The sequence below is a fragment of the Vigna unguiculata genome, chromosome 3 (assembly GCF_004118075.2).
Source record: "Vigna unguiculata cultivar IT97K-499-35 chromosome 3, ASM411807v1, whole genome shotgun sequence".
Lineage (NCBI taxonomy): Eukaryota > Viridiplantae > Streptophyta > Magnoliopsida > Fabales > Fabaceae > Vigna > Vigna unguiculata.
Window position 1 is genome coordinate 42,987,771 of NC_040281.1, and position 17,531 is coordinate 43,005,301.

At 33.3% G+C, this 17,531-nt stretch overlaps 1 protein-coding gene across 1 annotated transcript; it reads left to right on the forward strand.

Annotated features, from left to right (window-relative positions):
* The first annotated feature begins 4,364 nt into the window (after positions 1–4,364).
* On the forward strand, positions 4,365–10,018 carry LOC114178670 (beta-galactosidase 3-like). The gene is made up of 19 exons (XM_028064710.1): positions 4,365–4,696; positions 4,792–4,887; positions 4,997–5,109; positions 5,304–5,370; positions 5,461–5,553; positions 5,654–5,797; positions 6,019–6,107; positions 6,184–6,289; positions 6,381–6,468; positions 6,799–6,917; positions 7,000–7,164; positions 7,323–7,501; positions 7,621–7,730; positions 7,812–7,921; positions 8,164–8,274; positions 8,352–8,465; positions 8,552–8,754; positions 8,884–9,220; positions 9,386–10,018. Exons 1-19 carry the CDS (start codon positions 4,532–4,534, stop codon positions 9,518–9,520), a joined length of 2,544 nt encoding a protein of 847 aa, XP_027920511.1. The 5' UTR covers positions 4,365–4,531; the 3' UTR covers positions 9,521–10,018.
* The last annotated feature ends 7,513 nt before the right edge of the window (positions 10,019–17,531 follow it).

Below are 17,531 nucleotides of genomic sequence, written 5' to 3' on the forward strand. Positions count from 1 at the left end.
TCAAATTTAAAATAAATAAATGAATATAGTCTTTTTAATCCAATTTATGTCTAACATGTTTCATCATAACATTTGAGTTGTTTATATTGTTTGACACTTTTTTATTTTAATATTATTGAAAAACGTGTTTGACACATCAAAATAATTTGTCGTAATTAAATTAAAAGAACTATATTAAATAACTTTTAAAGTTTTGAAATCAAAATGTATCAAAAGTTTCAAAAAAATGCATTTTAATTTAGTGTCTAAGTTCAGGGATTAGAAATATAGTTAACTCCTACAATATTGACCTTATATATATGTTGTTAAAATTTGAATTATAAAATAAAAAATGTATCAGAAAAAAATTATTTGAAAATAAACATATTATTTAATTATAATTTTCAGCCATATGATTATTTAAAATCAATAAAAATTATTTACAAAAGTAACTCTCATCCATTTATATGATAATTGTTTTCTTTCCAAATTATCATAGATATTTTTCTTTAATTTTGATCCATGACTATTAATATTAAAATAATAATTTTAATTTTGAGCAACCTCTTTTGAAGATTATATTTTTTTTTTCTTAAAAACCATAAAAATGCATGTTAGTGAATTGATCTTGAAAACTCGTATACGACAACACAAATCTATAGGTCATACTTCTTCGAATCACGACCCATACGTCTTTTGGATGTTTGTATCGTGAAATCCATGCTACCTAAAACATTTGGATACATTTGGATTCTTATAATTATTTTATTTTTTAATAAGTTTTCTAAAAGTTTGATTTTTTTTTTTTAATATGACAGGACAATTTATTTCACATTTTCCAAGTTCTTCTTAAAAGAAATATGTACACAGCTATCACTGATATTTAAAACTCGTGTATGACAACATTAAATATAATGACCGTACCTCCGTAGAACCATGGCCCATGACAATTCTTTGGATTTATTATATCAAGTAATCATTTATTTATTCTTATTATTTTAATTGATTTGTTTATATTTCATTTTATCAACAACCAATATTTTTATACATTTTATATATATACGTTTGGAACTTAAAATTTTCACCAAACATTCCAATGAGTAAGAAGACTGCACTCTGCAAAATGGAAACTAGTGGGAATTAAAGCTATAAAGCAGTAATTTCTTTTTGCTCTATCTAATACTTTGATAGAAAAATCTTAACTTTTGAATCGAATGAGCGTGTGAATTTTTTGTGTTCACATTCTATAAAACTGAATGAAGAAAATAGGTAGTAAGGTACGTAGTTGTGTTTAGTTGACCGTGAAGTGAGTGATGTTATTCTATATGAAAATATAGATAAGAAAAGCATTTGATCCAATTAGTTTAAAAGCGACGATAATTATGGGAAAAAGTTTGGTGCAGAGTGCTAAAATAGGCAAAATCAGCATATGGATGCATGGAAATGAGACATTGATAGCTAGACATGAGGTGGGTGACCAAACGAGTTGGAGTGTGAAACACTAAAACTTCATTTCGGATCCAAATTATAATCTTCTTCCGTTGTTCCCGCCGTCAAACACTGCACAAAGTTGAAATTAAGACTAGTTAAAAAAAATGTACTAAATAGAATTCAGAACACCATTAATGGACCGGAACTAACTCGGTGGTTTCCACCAGACAAACAAACATGGTCCCAACCACACTTTGCTTTTAACACGTGGATTTTTAAATTTAATTTAATTCTGCATAATTATGAAAATGAAATTCAGATCTACTTATTAATATTTTTTTTATACCGTAATTTTATCTTTACCGTCACTTTAGCTTTTGTAATTCGCTTTTCACTGTTTTTGAAAAAGTTAAGATTCGCTTACAGTTACCTCGAGCCAATACTCCATAACATACCTAGAAGAATAAAATGACAATTACGATTGAAATCAAGAATCATATACCATCACTGCACTGAATTAATTGTAACAACTCATTAATTAGCCAATAATAACCGATGACTTAAGTAATACTTCACTACTCTAAGAATGTGAATAGATTGATTACACATATCAAGACAACAACACAAAGGACAAAACAGGTGACAAATAATTTACTTGCACATAAAATTCAATAAGTGAGACACACAAAGAATAAAATTTGGTTCCGAAACTTAATTCAACGCTAAAAACACAGAGGCTCTTTTTGGCCCCTAATAAACAAAACAAACAAAACGCTAATGTAAATGATATTACATCACTTAACATTTCCTACGAGACGAATAATGTGTTGCATTTTTCTTGAAATTTTTTAGTAATAATAATATTAATATAGACTAATAATTGTCTAAAAATTAAATCGAGACATTTTCAAAGCATATATAATATAAATATTCTCACTCTATAGTAGTTCGTACTCAAATTACCTTATACATAGACAAATAGCAGTGGTGATATAAAAACAATAAGACTAACTAGTTGCGTACTTGAGTGAAATTGATAGTTTGGTACGTACTCGGAAACACACGAGATCAGAGAAGAAATTTCCTTACTAATTATTTTTCATTTGTTATTATCATGGGTGTAAATAAATTATAAAGAGAAAAAAAGAAGGGAGGGGGGCAAGAGTTTGGTGTTATTTAAGGCACAATAAAGTTGGGGTTCTTAGTTCTTTACACTATTTCATCCCTCTTTATTTAATACTTTGTTTTAATGCAAATTTCCCAACAATATGAATTTTATAATGAGCAAGGTATGTTCCAATTGAATTTTGTACCAACTTAAAGACACACATTCTTATTGGCGTAATGCATTTAAGAATTCTATTTAGCATATGCATTGGGCATTTATGCACTTGATCAAGTTGATGTGAATATATGATGCATGATTTATAATAATCTATTATTAAAACTATTTTTTGTATGTACACAAATTATATTCATATTTTACTTTAATAAAACGAAAATGTGATTGCGGTGAGTAAATTAATATAAATGTTAAATTAAACTCATTAAAATAAAATAATGATAATAACTTTATTCTGCTAGTTACAATAAAGAATGAACTCGCCCTTTGTGATAGTCTCGTGTAATAAAAAAATACCAAAGAGTGTAAAACAGTGTTAGTTGCATTGGTGATATAAATAATAACGAAGACAAATGGAAAATTGCTTCTTTACAATGTTAGCTACAGTGCTCGTTTTATTCAATTATTTTTCTTAGTTAGTGTGACTTTATAAGTATTGTCACGCAGATATGTCACTAAAAGAACTTACGTTGCCACATCAAATAAAGGGACCTAAATGCTTTTCTTAAAGAAATTAATAACAAAAGAAGGAAAAGTAAATACTATAAAAATACTAAAAAAAAACACAAAAAACTAAAAACTGCTACATCTATATTATAAATTTTATTTGTATAACATTTTATACAACAGTTTATATAACAGTAACATTTTATTCTATCTTTTTTACACATTGTTACACAAACTAATAAAGAAATAGACACAAAAATTGATATCATATATGTTTATATATCATAGTAAGCAGTATTATCAGAACAAAAATTAAGAAACTATAGAAAAATGATTCAAAATTATAAAAAAATCACATGTTAAAAGTTATAAGAAAAGTTATTATTATATATATCAACAAAATATTCACTTCTATATATATATATATATATATTGTTTTTTATGTTGTTATTAGATAATATTGTTTATATAAATAAAAATGGGTGTAGTTTATATTTTCCAAAGCATACTAAATGCATGTTGTTTGATTATATTGTTATACGTAAATTTCAAAGTCTTAATAATATAAATAATTATGATGATATAAAATTATAATTTAATGATTACATTAATAAAAGTTACTTTTTATATATATAAAATTATTAATAATTTAATATTTAGTAGAAGTTACACATCTCTAATTTAATTGTGGCATATAACATTTATTCGAAAAAACTGTTTTTATAGGAGAAATAATAAAACACTTATTTCAAATAAATAAAAACGTCAAAGAATATATACATCGATAACCTTTTTTAAATATATCACATGACACCTTTTAATACATTAATGATCGTATATCTTTTAAATAAAAAAAAAAAGTATTGTTCCGTTTAGATAATCATCTTATTCGCTCTAACTTTTATTTTTATTTATTTTTTATAGTTTTCAAACTCTGAATGCTCTTATTTTTGTTCTTTACATAAACTGTGACTTTGTAATTCTCTTAGTTTTGTATTTGTCTGTATACGATGAATTACGGACTAAAATTGTAGTGGTGCAAGACAACTTCAGAAACGGTTTCCAGCATTTACTGGTTTACTGATACTGTGTTTCTCTCTCACTGTGTCTCTCACCGTTACTCTGTGTCATGAATCAGTGTACTTGTTAGTGTGGCAGTATGACACTTCACACTAGTTATAAATAATATGCCATCCTCTCCCAGCTGCAACCGACCAACACCACACTGCTTGCTATTAAGGAATGGACCCTCTTCTCACCGTTCCACCGTCACCCCACTCTTAGAACAATAATTTCACTTTCCCTCTTCCTGCACTTCCTTCCCACTAAACCATGGAAACCACCTCGTTTTCCATCTTACTCTTCTTCCTTCTCTTCGCCTCTTCCACTTTATCTTCTCACGCCACTGTCTCCTACGACAGAAAGGCCATTCTCATTAATGGGCAAAGGAGAATCCTCTTCTCCGGCTCCATACATTACCCCAGAAGCACCCCTGATGTAAGCCGCAAAAAAGAACATCATTGGACTTTACCAGCTTTCTTTAGTTTCCTGTCGTTTTTTTCTGATTTTGTTGCGAAATTGTGTCGGCGCAGATGTGGGAAGATCTGATTTTTAAGGCCAAAGAGGGAGGGCTTGATGTGGTTGAAACCTACGTCTTCTGGAATGTTCACGAGCCTTCTCCTGGCAATGTGATTCTTCACTCCTTTTTTTTTTTTGGTTTTGCCGTGTTTTCATTTTCCGACCTCTAATTTGAGCTTCTGGTCGAATGTGCTTGTTTCTGCATGGAACTCAATTCAGTACAATTTCGAAGGGAGGTATGATCTGGTGAGATTCGTGAAGATTATACAAAAAGCAGGGCTTTACGCTCATCTCCGCATTGGACCTTATGTCTGTGCAGAATGGAATTTCGGGTAACTTCTCTTTTTCTAACATGGCAAGGCAATGGAATTCACTTGCAGTCACAGTTTCATTGCATTTGTGGTCAATGCGGCCACAATTCTGGTCGTAGAGACTCTAGAAACCTTGTTTGTCATTTTTCTTTTAGATACACTCTTCTCATTGCTTAGCATCTCAAGTTTTTGATCTTATATTGCTTTATGTGCAGAGGATTTCCTGTTTGGCTTAAGTATGTTCCGGGGATAAGCTTTAGAACAGACAATGAACCTTTCAAGGTCTTTCATTTTTTTTCTTCCGAAAATTGTTTTATGATAAGACTATTGGGTGCTTTGAACTTTACTGATGAGTCATAAACCGTGTTGCAGAGGGCGATGCAAGGATTCACTGAGAAGATCGTGGGAATGATGAAGAGTGAGCAGCTATTTGAGTCTCAGGGGGGCCCCATTATACTCTCTCAGGTAAAACATCTGGGTCTTTCGTTTCAAAGCACTAGTGGCTATGAACTTTTCACTCTAGATCTAGTTTGAATAATGAAACATTTACTGTGTGCTGTTTTAGATTGAGAATGAGTATGGGGCACAGAGTAAGTTGCAAGGGGCTGCTGGTCAAAACTATGTGAATTGGGCTGCAAAAATGGCTGTGGAGATGGGAACTGGAGTTCCTTGGGTGATGTGCAAGGAAGATGATGCGCCAGATCCAGTGGTAAGCATTCTTACTCTTCCTCTTGAAAACTGTATAATATAAAATGCAATCTTCTGATACACCATTAACATGCCTAGGTTTCTTTTTGGTTATTCTATGATTATTTTAACTTTCAGAGACTAGTAACCTTAAAAAATTGGAAAATTAAATGCAGCACTCAGACAATTGCGTTTACTTCATTTATTTCATTAAACTAATCTGTTTCGTCTGTGGGGTAACAGATAAACACGTGTAATGGCTTCTATTGTGATAAGTTTACTCCAAACAGACCTTATAAGCCTCTGATTTGGACAGAGGCATGGAGTGGCTGGTAAGCTTTTTTTTCTTTACTGCGACATTAAAAGTTAGAAATGGAGAAATGGCATAACTTTCTGTTAAATGTGAAGGTTTACAGAATTTGGAGGTCCAATCCACCAAAGGCCTGTCCAGGATTTGGCATTTGCAGCTGCTCGATTTATAATAAGAGGAGGGTCCTTTGTTAACTACTACATGGTAAGTTTTGTTGGCTTAAGCTGATTTATAAATTGATCATGATGGCACCTACTCTACTAACCAACCTATGTTGTCTTGAATTTACCTGTAGTATCATGGAGGAACCAATTTTGGACGAACAGCTGGAGGCCCTTTCATCGCTACCAGCTATGACTATGATGCTCCATTGGATGAATATGGTGAGAGCTGAAAATTTTATGCCTTTTATGTCATTTATAGTGTTTATTGACCCCATGACAACTAAACCAAAATTCTTCAACAATTCTGGCAGATAGTAATATGCAAATTATGTAACTACAAGTCACTACCGTTCTTTTTCTTAGAAACCTCATATCCATGAATTTTTTTGTCAAATTTTATGTCCAAAAACTTCTTACTCTTCACTACTTTGAAAGCCACAAATACTTTCCTCTAATGCTTACATTTTGGGGTATGTTTACCTCAGAACAGTACCCCAGAACCCTTTTTTTCCTCTTTTAACTGACTATTTCTGCAATAAAACGTTGAAGGTTTGATTAGGCAACCAAAATATGGTCATCTAAAAGAGCTTCATAGGGCCATCAAGATGTGTGAGCGAGCTTTGGTTTCGACTGACCCCATTGTTACTTCATTAGGGGAATCCCAACAGGTGTTGACTCAAGTCAATGTTATTTTGTTTTTCATGTGTAAAGCTTTGTTTACTGATCCTAGCTAACATGCTCCTTTTTCAGGCACATGTATACACTACGGAAACTGGAGAGTGTGCTGCTTTTCTCTCAAACTATGATTCAAAATCCTCTGTTAGAGTGATGTTCAATAATATGCACTATAGCTTGCCTCCTTGGTCCGTCAGCATCCTCCCAGATTGTAGAAATGTTGTCTTCAATACAGCAAAAGTATGTAACAAGTTTTACACATTTGGTATCCTGTATTGTATTTAGTTGTTCTATCCATACTTCTGTTAACAACCTTTTCACCTTCAACGTGTTCATTCAACATGATTTAATGACTGAAAATTTAGTCAAACCTATGAACTCCTACTCCTTTTGTTTAGGTTGGAGTGCAAACATCTCAGATGCAAATGTTGCCGACAAATACTCAAATGTTTTCATGGGAAAGTTTTGATGAAGATATTTATTCTGTAGAAGACAGCTCAGCAATCACTGCTCCAGGTCTCCTGGAACAGATAAACGTAACAAAGGATGAAAGTGATTATCTTTGGTATATAACTAGGTAAAGCCTGATTTTTAGGCAATCCAAATATGCTACCTTACTTTTCAGATTCTTTATGTTTATCCCTTGTTTCGGCTACTAAGTTAATCTGTAATTCATTTTGATGTCTATGTTTCCAGCGTTGATATAGGTTCATCCGAATCCTTTCTACATGGAGGTGAGCTACCCACTCTCCTTGTTCAGTCTACAGGCCATGCTGTGCATGTTTTCATCAACGGTCAACTTTCTGGTATGTTAATTTTCTTGCTTTTGCATAACACCCCATTTTAGCTTATTGGTATAAATAAACATGATATATGTTTCAATCCAGGTTCTGCCTTTGGAACGAGGGAATATAGAAGATTCACATACACCGGCAAGGTAAACCTTCGTGCTGGAACAAACAGAATAGCTCTGCTCAGTGTTGCCATTGGACTTCCCGTAAGTTTCTTTCCTCTTTTACCTTCCAAATCCTACTGTCAGTAAATGTTTAGTTTCCATAAAAAGCGGTTATTGGTTTGTGCTCAAGTTCATTCACCACTTCCATCTTTCTATGATTACGAAAGCCTAGTAAATGTCAGCTAATTTTGGCAAGAAATAAAAATATCAACAGTGGCTCAATTTTTTTCCTCCGAATAACTCATATTATTGACCAAATGTTTTTCTGTATTTTGTTGTCAAAGAATGTAGGACAACATTTTGAGTCATGGAGCACCGGAATCCTAGGTCCAGTTGCACTCCATGGACTTGATCAGGGAAAATGGGACTTGTCAGGGCAGAAATGGACTTATCAGGTTGCATACCCTTACTTTAGAAACTTAACTTGGTTCACTTTCCTTGTAAAAAATTTCATTAACATGCTTTTAAACAGGTTGGGTTGAAAGGAGAGTCCATGGATCTTGCTTCTCCGAATGGTATCTCTACTGTTGCGTGGATGCAGTCAGCAATAGTTGTACAAAGAAACCAGCCATTGACATGGCACAGGGTATAAACTCAAAGACAAAATAGGCTAAGTTCTGAAAATGTAACACTAGCTTCAAAACTGATAAGCTTAATCTGTAAACTCTGCAGACTTCTTTTGATGCTCCCGAAGGAGACGAACCATTGGCATTGGACATGGAGGGAATGGGTAAAGGTCAGATATGGATCAATGGCCAGAGTATCGGAAGATACTGGACTGCTTTTGCCACTGGTAATTGCAATGACTGTAACTATGCTGGTTCATTTAGACCTCCAAAGTGCCAACTTGGTTGTGGCCAACCAACCCAGCGATGGTGAGTATCACTGACAATGACATTGTAGCTTCTGCAACGTTATTATGTCAGTGAACACAGTGAAGCAGTGGAAATCTTATATTACATTTCATTCTTAAATTTCATTTAATTTCATACAAAATGTTTCAGGTACCACGTCCCTCGATCTTGGTTGAAGCCAACTCAAAATCTTTTGGTTATTTTCGAGGAACTCGGGGGAGACCCTTCAAAAATCTCGCTTGTGAAGAGATCAGTGAGCAGTGTGTGTGCTGATGTGTCTGAGTACCACCCAAATATTAAGAACTGGCACATCGAGAGCTATGGTAAGTCAGAAGAATTCCGTCCACCGAAGGTTCACTTGCACTGCAGCCCTGGCCAGACCATCTCTTCCATTAAATTTGCCAGCTTTGGTACCCCTTTGGGTACTTGTGGGAACTACGTACAAGGAGCTTGCCATTCTTCAGCATCCTATGCCATATTGGAGAAGGTGATCTATTGTGTGACTTTTTTCCGTGGATTCGAGTATTATTATGTCATGTTATAAAAGACTAGTCCTTTCTGATAGACTTTACCTGCATAATACATTAGCTTCTGATAAATTCTTCCTAGGAAATATTCTTAATTCCTCCTCTCTTTCTGTTTCATGTTTCAGAGATGTGTCGGAAAATCAAGATGCACAATCACTGTGTCAAACAGCAACTTCGGGCAAGACCCATGTCCAAACGTAATGAAGCGGTTATCAGTTGAAGCGGTTTGCGGTCCAAGTGATACAAATTGGAGGGGTTGATTGGAGAAGGAAGCACCCTTTTACGTTTAGTGTGCAGTGACATAAAGGGCAAGGAAAAGGGATGAACAATAATAAAAGCAGAGCATAGATAAAGTTAAAGGTAGTTGTGTAGGTGAAGAGTAGGTTCAGTGGCATAGTGTGAAAGTAGCTCTGAGGCACGTGGTTTATAATTTTATTTGGTGGGGTTAACGGGGCTTGTAAAATTTTTTCATAGTTAGATAGGTGAATGTGAAACGAATGGTCTGAAATTTGGACCCTTCATGTGTGAATTTAGAGTGTACCGGTCCCCGGCCTTTTAACCGGATATGGGCACTGGGAAGCGAGGCATTTATGTGGGTGTGATTTGTGTTTCCTTTTTGTAACTTTGTATTAAATTAATGAGTTAATGCGGTGAGTCATGCCACAAACCAGGTTCAACGTGGGAGTGGATCCTACTTTAACCATTGTCTGATGAGATTATAGAAGTTCAATATTTATAAAACCTTTGTTTTCATTTTAGTTGCTGCGTAAATTTTAAAATTTATAAGGGACTTATTAACAAGTTTTAAAATTTAATAGGAACTTACATGCAATATTTTTAAAATTATAAAAGATTATTTATAAAATTTTCAAATTTAGTAGGGACTTACCTACAAAGTTTTAAATTTATCAGAAAAAATGCATACTAGCAATTTTTTTAATTTTATCAAGCAGCTACATGAAAAGTTTTTGAATTTATCATGGATCTACATGCAAAGCATTTTAATTTATAATGGACCTATTTGCAAAGTTTTTAAATTTATCAGGACCTACCTGCAAATATTTTAAATTTATTAGGGATCTACTTGCAAAGTTTTTAAATTAATAAGGGAACATACCTCCAAAGTTTTTAAATTTATCATGTACTTACCTTCAAAGTTTTTAAATTTATTAAAGAATTGCAAATTTTGAAATTTATCAAGAACCTACCTACAAAGATTTTAAATTTATCAGGGATCTATTTGCAAAGTTTTCAAATTTATCAGGATCTACATGCAAAATTTTAAATTTATAAGGGATCTACTAGCAAAGTTTTTAAATTTAACAGGGACCTACCTGCAAAGTTTTTATATTTATCAGGAAGTTGTTGGAAAAATTTTCAAATTTCTCAACGACCTACATGCAAATATTTACAATTTATCACAGACCAACCTTTAAAGATTTAAAATTTATAAGGGATCTACCTATAAAGTTTTTAAATTTATAAGGGCCCTACTTGCAAAGCTTTTAAATTGAACATGGACTTATCTGCAAAGTTTTTAAATTTATCATGGATTTACCTGCAATGTTTTTAAATTTATTAGAGACAATATGTAAAGTTTTTAAATTTATTAGGAACCTACCTGCAAAGTTTTTGAATTTATTAGGGACTTACCTGCAAAGTTTTTAAATTCATAAAGGACCTACTTGCAAATATTTTAAATTTATCAGGGACTTACCTGTAAAGTTTTTATATTTTTTAGGGACTACTTGTAAAGTTTTTAAATTATACAGGACCTACTTGTAAAATTCTTAAATTTAACATGGACCTACCTGCAAATATTTTAAATTTATTAGGGACCTACTTATAAATTTTTTAAATTTATCAAGGATGCAAAGTTTTAAATTTACAAGGGACCTACTTCCAAATATTTTGAATTTATCAAAGACTTACCCGCAAAGTTTTTATATTTATCAGGACCAACCTGCAAAATTTTTAATTTAAAATGGACCTACTTGCAAAGTTTTCAAATTTATAAGCGGCCTACATGCAAATATGTTAAATTTATCATCATCTACCTGCAAAGTTTTAAAATTTATTAGGGACCTACCTGCAAAGTTTTAGATTTATAAGGGACCTACTAGAAGAGTTTCTAAATTTAATAGGGACCTACCTATAAATATTTTAAACTTATCAAGGATCTACCAACAAAGTTTTTAAATTTCTAAGGGACGTACCTACAAATTTTTTAAATGTAAAAGAGACCTACTTGCAAAGTTTTCAAATTTAATAGGGACCCACAAGCAAGTATTTTAAATTCATTAGAGACCTACCTGCATAGTTTTTTAATTTATAATGGACTATTAGCAAAGTTTTTAAATTTAACAGGAAACTACTTGCAAATATTATAAATTTATTAGAGATCTACTTGCAAAGTTTATAAATTTGCGAGGAACCTACCTGCAAAGTTTTTAAATTTATCATGGACTTACCTTCAAAGACTTTAAATTTATCATAGAAGCTTCAAATTTTTATATTTATTAAAGACATACCTGCAAAGTTTTTAAATTTATCACGGACCTACCTACAAAGTTTTTAAGGTTATAACAAACCTACATGCAATTTTTTAAATTTATAAGCGACCTACTAGCAAAGTTTTTAAATTTAACAGAGACCAACTTGCAATGTTTTTAAATTTATAAGAGGGATCATCTGTAGAGTTTTTAAATTTATCAGGGACCCACGTGCAAAGTTTTTAAATTTATCATGGACTTACCTTCAAAGTTTTGAAATTTATCAGAGAACTACAAATTTTAAAATTTATTAAGGACCTACCTATAAAGATTTGAAATTTATGGAGGATCTACCTGCAAAGTTTTCAAATTTATCAGGGACCTACCTGCAAACTTTTAAATTTATAAAGAACCTGGTAGCAAAGTTTTTAAATTTAACAGGGACCTACCTGCAAAGTTTTTATATCTACGAGGGAGCTATTGGAAAAGTTTTCAAATTTCTCAAGGACCTACTTACAAATATTTAAAATTTACCAGGGCTTTAGTGCAAAGTTTCTAAATTTATAACAGACCAACCTTTAAAGATTTTAATTTTATAGGAGACCTACTGTAAGACCCATGAAATTTAATTAATTAAATAAATAATTAATTAATAAATGCGGGTCGTGGAAGCCTTTATGGAATTTTATAGTGATCGATGTGATGTGGAAAAGTACTAGCTCAAGTGGTTGAGAGTACTTTGATTGTGTGAAAGGACTTGGGTTTGAGTCTTAAGTATGCCAATTGTGTGTTATTTAATTATTAGTATTTTAGTAATATGCTTAATCATGTTAAGTGATAATATAATCATAGAATTATATTAATCATCATGAAACATGAATTGGTTAAATGGTTATGCATTGATTTGACGTTGGCATTGGATGGGTTCGAACCTTGGTGAACCTAAACTAAACTTTCTTTTTGCCAAAATTCCTTTGGCATGAAGGTGAAAGGGCAAGGAAAAACCCTAGCTGAATGGCCTCCAAGGAAGGCTAGAGAATCAGCCATAGGTTAGAAGAAAGGTTTGCAAGGTTGCCATTGTTACATAGTGAGAGGAAAGCGAATTTGAGAGTGTGTTGAGAGAATTAAGAGTCTGTTTGGGGCTGGAATGCGGGAGCACTAAGGGAAGACATTTTTTGGCCAAGAAGAAGAATCTCACATTCAAATTAAGCAAAGGAGACCAGGTTAGGGGAGCTGGAACTGTACTTTTATTTTGTGTTGTTAAATGGTATGAAATGTATGAAAAATTGGATGTATATAACCTGCCATATCATGTAATTTTCATGTTTCTGGAATTTTCCAGAAACCGTCTGGTGGGTGATGAACCACCGCCAGGCGACTCATCCTTTTCTGGGTTATTTTGGGGTTCTAGAGATGGAACCGCCTGGCGGCAAGGCTTGCGCCGCCAGGCGACACGTGATTGCACACCCAGTTTTCTGGGTTTTTGATGAACCGCCTGGCGGTGATGAACACCCGCTAGGCGACGCGAGTCAATTTGGCTCGATTTAGTTTTTTGGGGTTTTTTGGTTGATTCTATTCGGGGGGAAAAGATAGTGCCAACTGTTTGAACATGATTGGAAGCCCAAATTAGCTGAAGTATATAAAATTGAAGGTTCGATTGGGTGAAAATTGCATGAATATCAATTGGTGGGTTGATGAATTAGGGATTTCATAGTCACACTAGATTAAGTGGAAAGGTTAGTGGAATTTCGTATATGGAGGAGTCTTATGAAGGAATAATGAATATAAACATGTGAAGGCAGCCTATTGGGTCGTAAATCGAGTGGAATCAGAATTGCAGGGGATGGAATAAGGTTCTTAGGTGTTGAGGAAATTTTTGTGTTCTTGGAACTGCAGGAACCGCCTGGCGGCACCCAATTGGCCACCAGGTGCCACATCAGAGGTGCGTGGTGTTTTGATTCACAAAAAATGCTATTTTTCATACTTTTCGCGCAACAGTAACCGCTGGGAGGTGGTTTAGTCCCACCGGACGGTGGTTTAGTCCCGCCGGGCGCCAGTCTTCTAATTCTGGGCGCTAGACGCCACCAATTTTTCTGGTTCGCGTAGTTTTCGTAAAACTACATTTCTCGTTTCGTTAACCGTCCGATTTAGGTTAAATTTTGACAGGTGGTCCATAACATGTGGTTCTTCACTTTGAATGGTGGAGATTGGATTTGGAGATCAGTAGCTATAGATATACATTACTTAATATTGCTGATTTTGGAGTTTGTAAAATACATGAATAAGCCCTTGATTAGTTCAAGTAACTTCTAATGAAGCATAATTGGGTTATGTGGTAAGTCTCTATCAATTTGAATGTTCCTTTGGGTTAGTCACATATGGAGAATTGGTTTGGTGAAGGCATGGGTGTCAATATTAAATTGCATCAGTGCATAAGATCATATGCTTAAAATTGTTAGAGTGTTGCTGCTTATATTTTGTTTGAGCATGCTTGGGATGGTCTATATGACTAGGGGATGAATGCACATGTGAGATGCTATAAGGCCTAGAACATTATAGATGGCAATGCTTTTCATTAGGGGTACTCTAGAATTAGAGTAAATGAGAGCAACCTATGTGAAGTGTGCTTGAACCTGAACTAAAACCAGTAATGTGCAAGTACTGGTGTAGCGACTGGCGGTACGTGTCCCCCGCCAGGCAATCTGGAAGCGGCAGCGCCTAGCGGTACGTGTCCCTCGCCAGGCGATTTTGCTATAGTAGATTGGTGTTATGCTTGCTATGATGTGCGTGATCTACAAGGCTTCTAGGATATCTTAAAGGTCGGGTTGCTGGTGTTCCTTGAGTTGAGCTCGGAACGTATCCCTTGAGTTGAGCTCGGGATAGGGGTTAAGCACGTGGCATTCCTCGAGTTGAGCTCGGAATGACATCCCTCAAGTTGAGCTAGGGATGGCGGATGAACACGAGGAACCCTTGAGTTGAGCTCGGGTTGGCGAGTGTTGCTGATGTGAGTGTGCTGGTTGTGGCCAGTACGGATGGGTCCAGATAGATTGCCCTCCTCAATAGTTGACTGACGAGTTTGGTAGTCTTGGGATGTTACGAATTATGTTCGTATATGGGAACTCCACCTGGCGTTACGGTGTATGATCCGTAGCATGGTTACCCGCACGTGCTCTATTGGTTGTGGCCGATAGGTATGGCAGCAAGACACCTTGAGGTACCCACTAGAAGATGTAGAACACGAATAACATGGTGGTGGCCATGTGATGTGATATCAAAGGATGGAATTCCTTTGGTGTGATTGTGTGATTGGTATATTTGTGTCATATATATATATATGTTTATTTTGTTAGCTCACCCTATCTGCTTATGTTTGTCGATGATTGTGTTCGCGGTACACGGGAGCAAATGATGGTGCAGGTGGATCTAGTGAGGATTAGCAGCGGAGTGGGGAAAACTCATGGGAATAGTTTTATAGAGTTTTATCATTTATGGTTTTGGATTAAAGAAGTAATCTATTATGAGACTGTTTTGGTATTTCATTGAATTTTGAGAAGATTTGAACTTAGAGTTATCTTTATTATGAAATAAATTATTTGAAATTTCCCACGTTTTTGGGAAATGGATTTATAATTAATGCGTTTTTATTTTCTTATTTTATTTTTTTGTTTAAACCCGTAATATCCTAACGGGATGTTACACCTACCTGCAAAGTTTTAAATTTATATGGACCCTACTTGCAAGGTTTTTAAATTTAACAGGGACTTGTGCGCAAATATTTTAAATTTATCAAGGACCTACTTGCAAAGTTTTTAAATTTATCAAGGATCTTCCTGCAAAGTTTTAAATTTATAAGGGACCTACATGCAAATATTTTGAATTTATCAGTGACTTACCTACAAACTTTTTATATTTATCAAATATCTACCTGCAAAGTTTTTAATTTATAAAGGACCTACTTGCAAAGTTTTAAAATTTATAAGTGACCTACATGCAAATATGTTAAATTTGTCATGATCTACCTGTAAAGTTTTAAAAATTATCATGGACCTACCTGTAGAGTTATAGATTTATAAGAGACATACTAGAAGAGTTTTTAAATTTAATAGGGACCTACGTATAAATATTTCGAACTTATTAGGGACCTACCAGGAAAGGTTTTTAATTTATAAGGGACGTAGCTGCAAACTTTTTAAATTGAAAAAAGACCTACTTGCGAAGTTTTTAAATTTAACAGGGACCTACATGCAAGTATTTTAAATTTATCAAGGACCTACATGTAAAGTTTTTTCATTTATAATGGACCTACTAGCAAAGTTTTTTATTTTAACAGGGAACTACTTGCAAATATTATAAATTTATTAGGGATCTACTTGCAAAGTTTGTAAATTTGTAAGGAACCTACCTGCAAAGTTTTTAAATTTATCATGGACCTACCTACAAAAATTGTAAGGTTATAACAGACCTAAATCCAAATTTTTAAATTTTTAAGGGACCACTCGCAAAGTATTTAAATTTAAAAGGGACCAACATGCAATGTTTTAAAATTTATCAGAGGATCATCGGTAGAGTTTTTAAATTTATTACGGACCTACCTGCAAGGTTATTAAATTTATCAAGAACTACATGCAAAGTTTTTAAATTAACTACGGACTTACCTTTGAAGTTTTGAAATTTGTCAAAGAATTCCAAATTTTGAAATTTATTAAGGATCTAGCTACAAAGATTTTAAATTTATGAGGGATCTACCTGCAAAGTTTTTAAATTTATCAGGGACCTACCTACAAACTTTTAAATTTATAAGGGACCTACTAGCAAAGTTTTAAATTTAGCAGGGACCTACCTGCAAAGATTTTATATCTATTAGGGAGCTATTAGAAAAGTTTTCAAATTTCTCAAGGACCTATATGCAAATATTTAAAATTTAGCAGGGACTATAGTGTAAAGTTTTTAAATTTATAACAGACCAACCTTTAAAGATTTTAAATTTATAAGGGACCTACCATCAAAGTTTTTAAATTTATATGGGCCCTACTTGCAAAGTTTTTAAATTTAACATGGACTTCTCTATAAATATTTTAAATTTATCAAGGACCTACTTGCAAAGTTTTTAAATTTATCAAGGACCTACTTGCAAAGTTTTAAATTTTTTAAGGACCTACTTGCAAATATTTTGAATTTATCAGGGACTTACCTGCAAAGTTTTATATTTTTTAGGGACCTACTTGCAAAGTTTATAAATTATACCAGACCCACTTGCAAAGTTATTAAATTTAACATGGACCTACCTACAAATATTTTAAATTTATTAGGGACATACTTTTTTAAATTTATCAAGGACCTATCTGCAAAGTTTTAAATTTACAAGGGACATACTTATAAATATTTTGAATTTATCAGAGACTTACTTGCAAAGTTTTTATAATTTTTAGGGACCTACTTTCAAAGTTTTTAAATTATACGGGACCCACTTGCAAAGTTCTTAAATTTAACATGGACCTACTTGCAAATATTTTAAATTTATCAGGGATCTACCTTAAAGTTTTAAATTTACAAGGTACGTACTTGCAAATATTTTGAATTTATCAGGCACTTACCTGCAAAGTTTTTATATTTATCACGAACCTACCTATAAAGTTTTTAATTTATATTTATCAGGGACCCACTTGCAAAGTTTTAAAATTTATAAGTGACCTACATGAAAATATTTTAAATTTATTATAATCTACTTGCAAAGTATTAAAATTTATTATGGACCTATCTGCAAAGTTATAGATTTATA

Coding starts and splice junctions, on each gene's coding strand:
- LOC114178670 (XM_028064710.1), top strand. CDS start 4,532: ATGGAAACCACCTCGTTTTCCATCTTACTCTTCTTCCTTCTCTTCGCC. Junction 5,554..5,653: donor GCCCCATTATACTCTCTCAG/GTAAAACATCTG, acceptor GTGCTGTTTTAG/ATTGAGAATGAGTATGGGGC. Junction 7,922..8,163: donor GTGTTGCCATTGGACTTCCC/GTAAGTTTCTTT, acceptor TTGTTGTCAAAG/AATGTAGGACAACATTTTGA.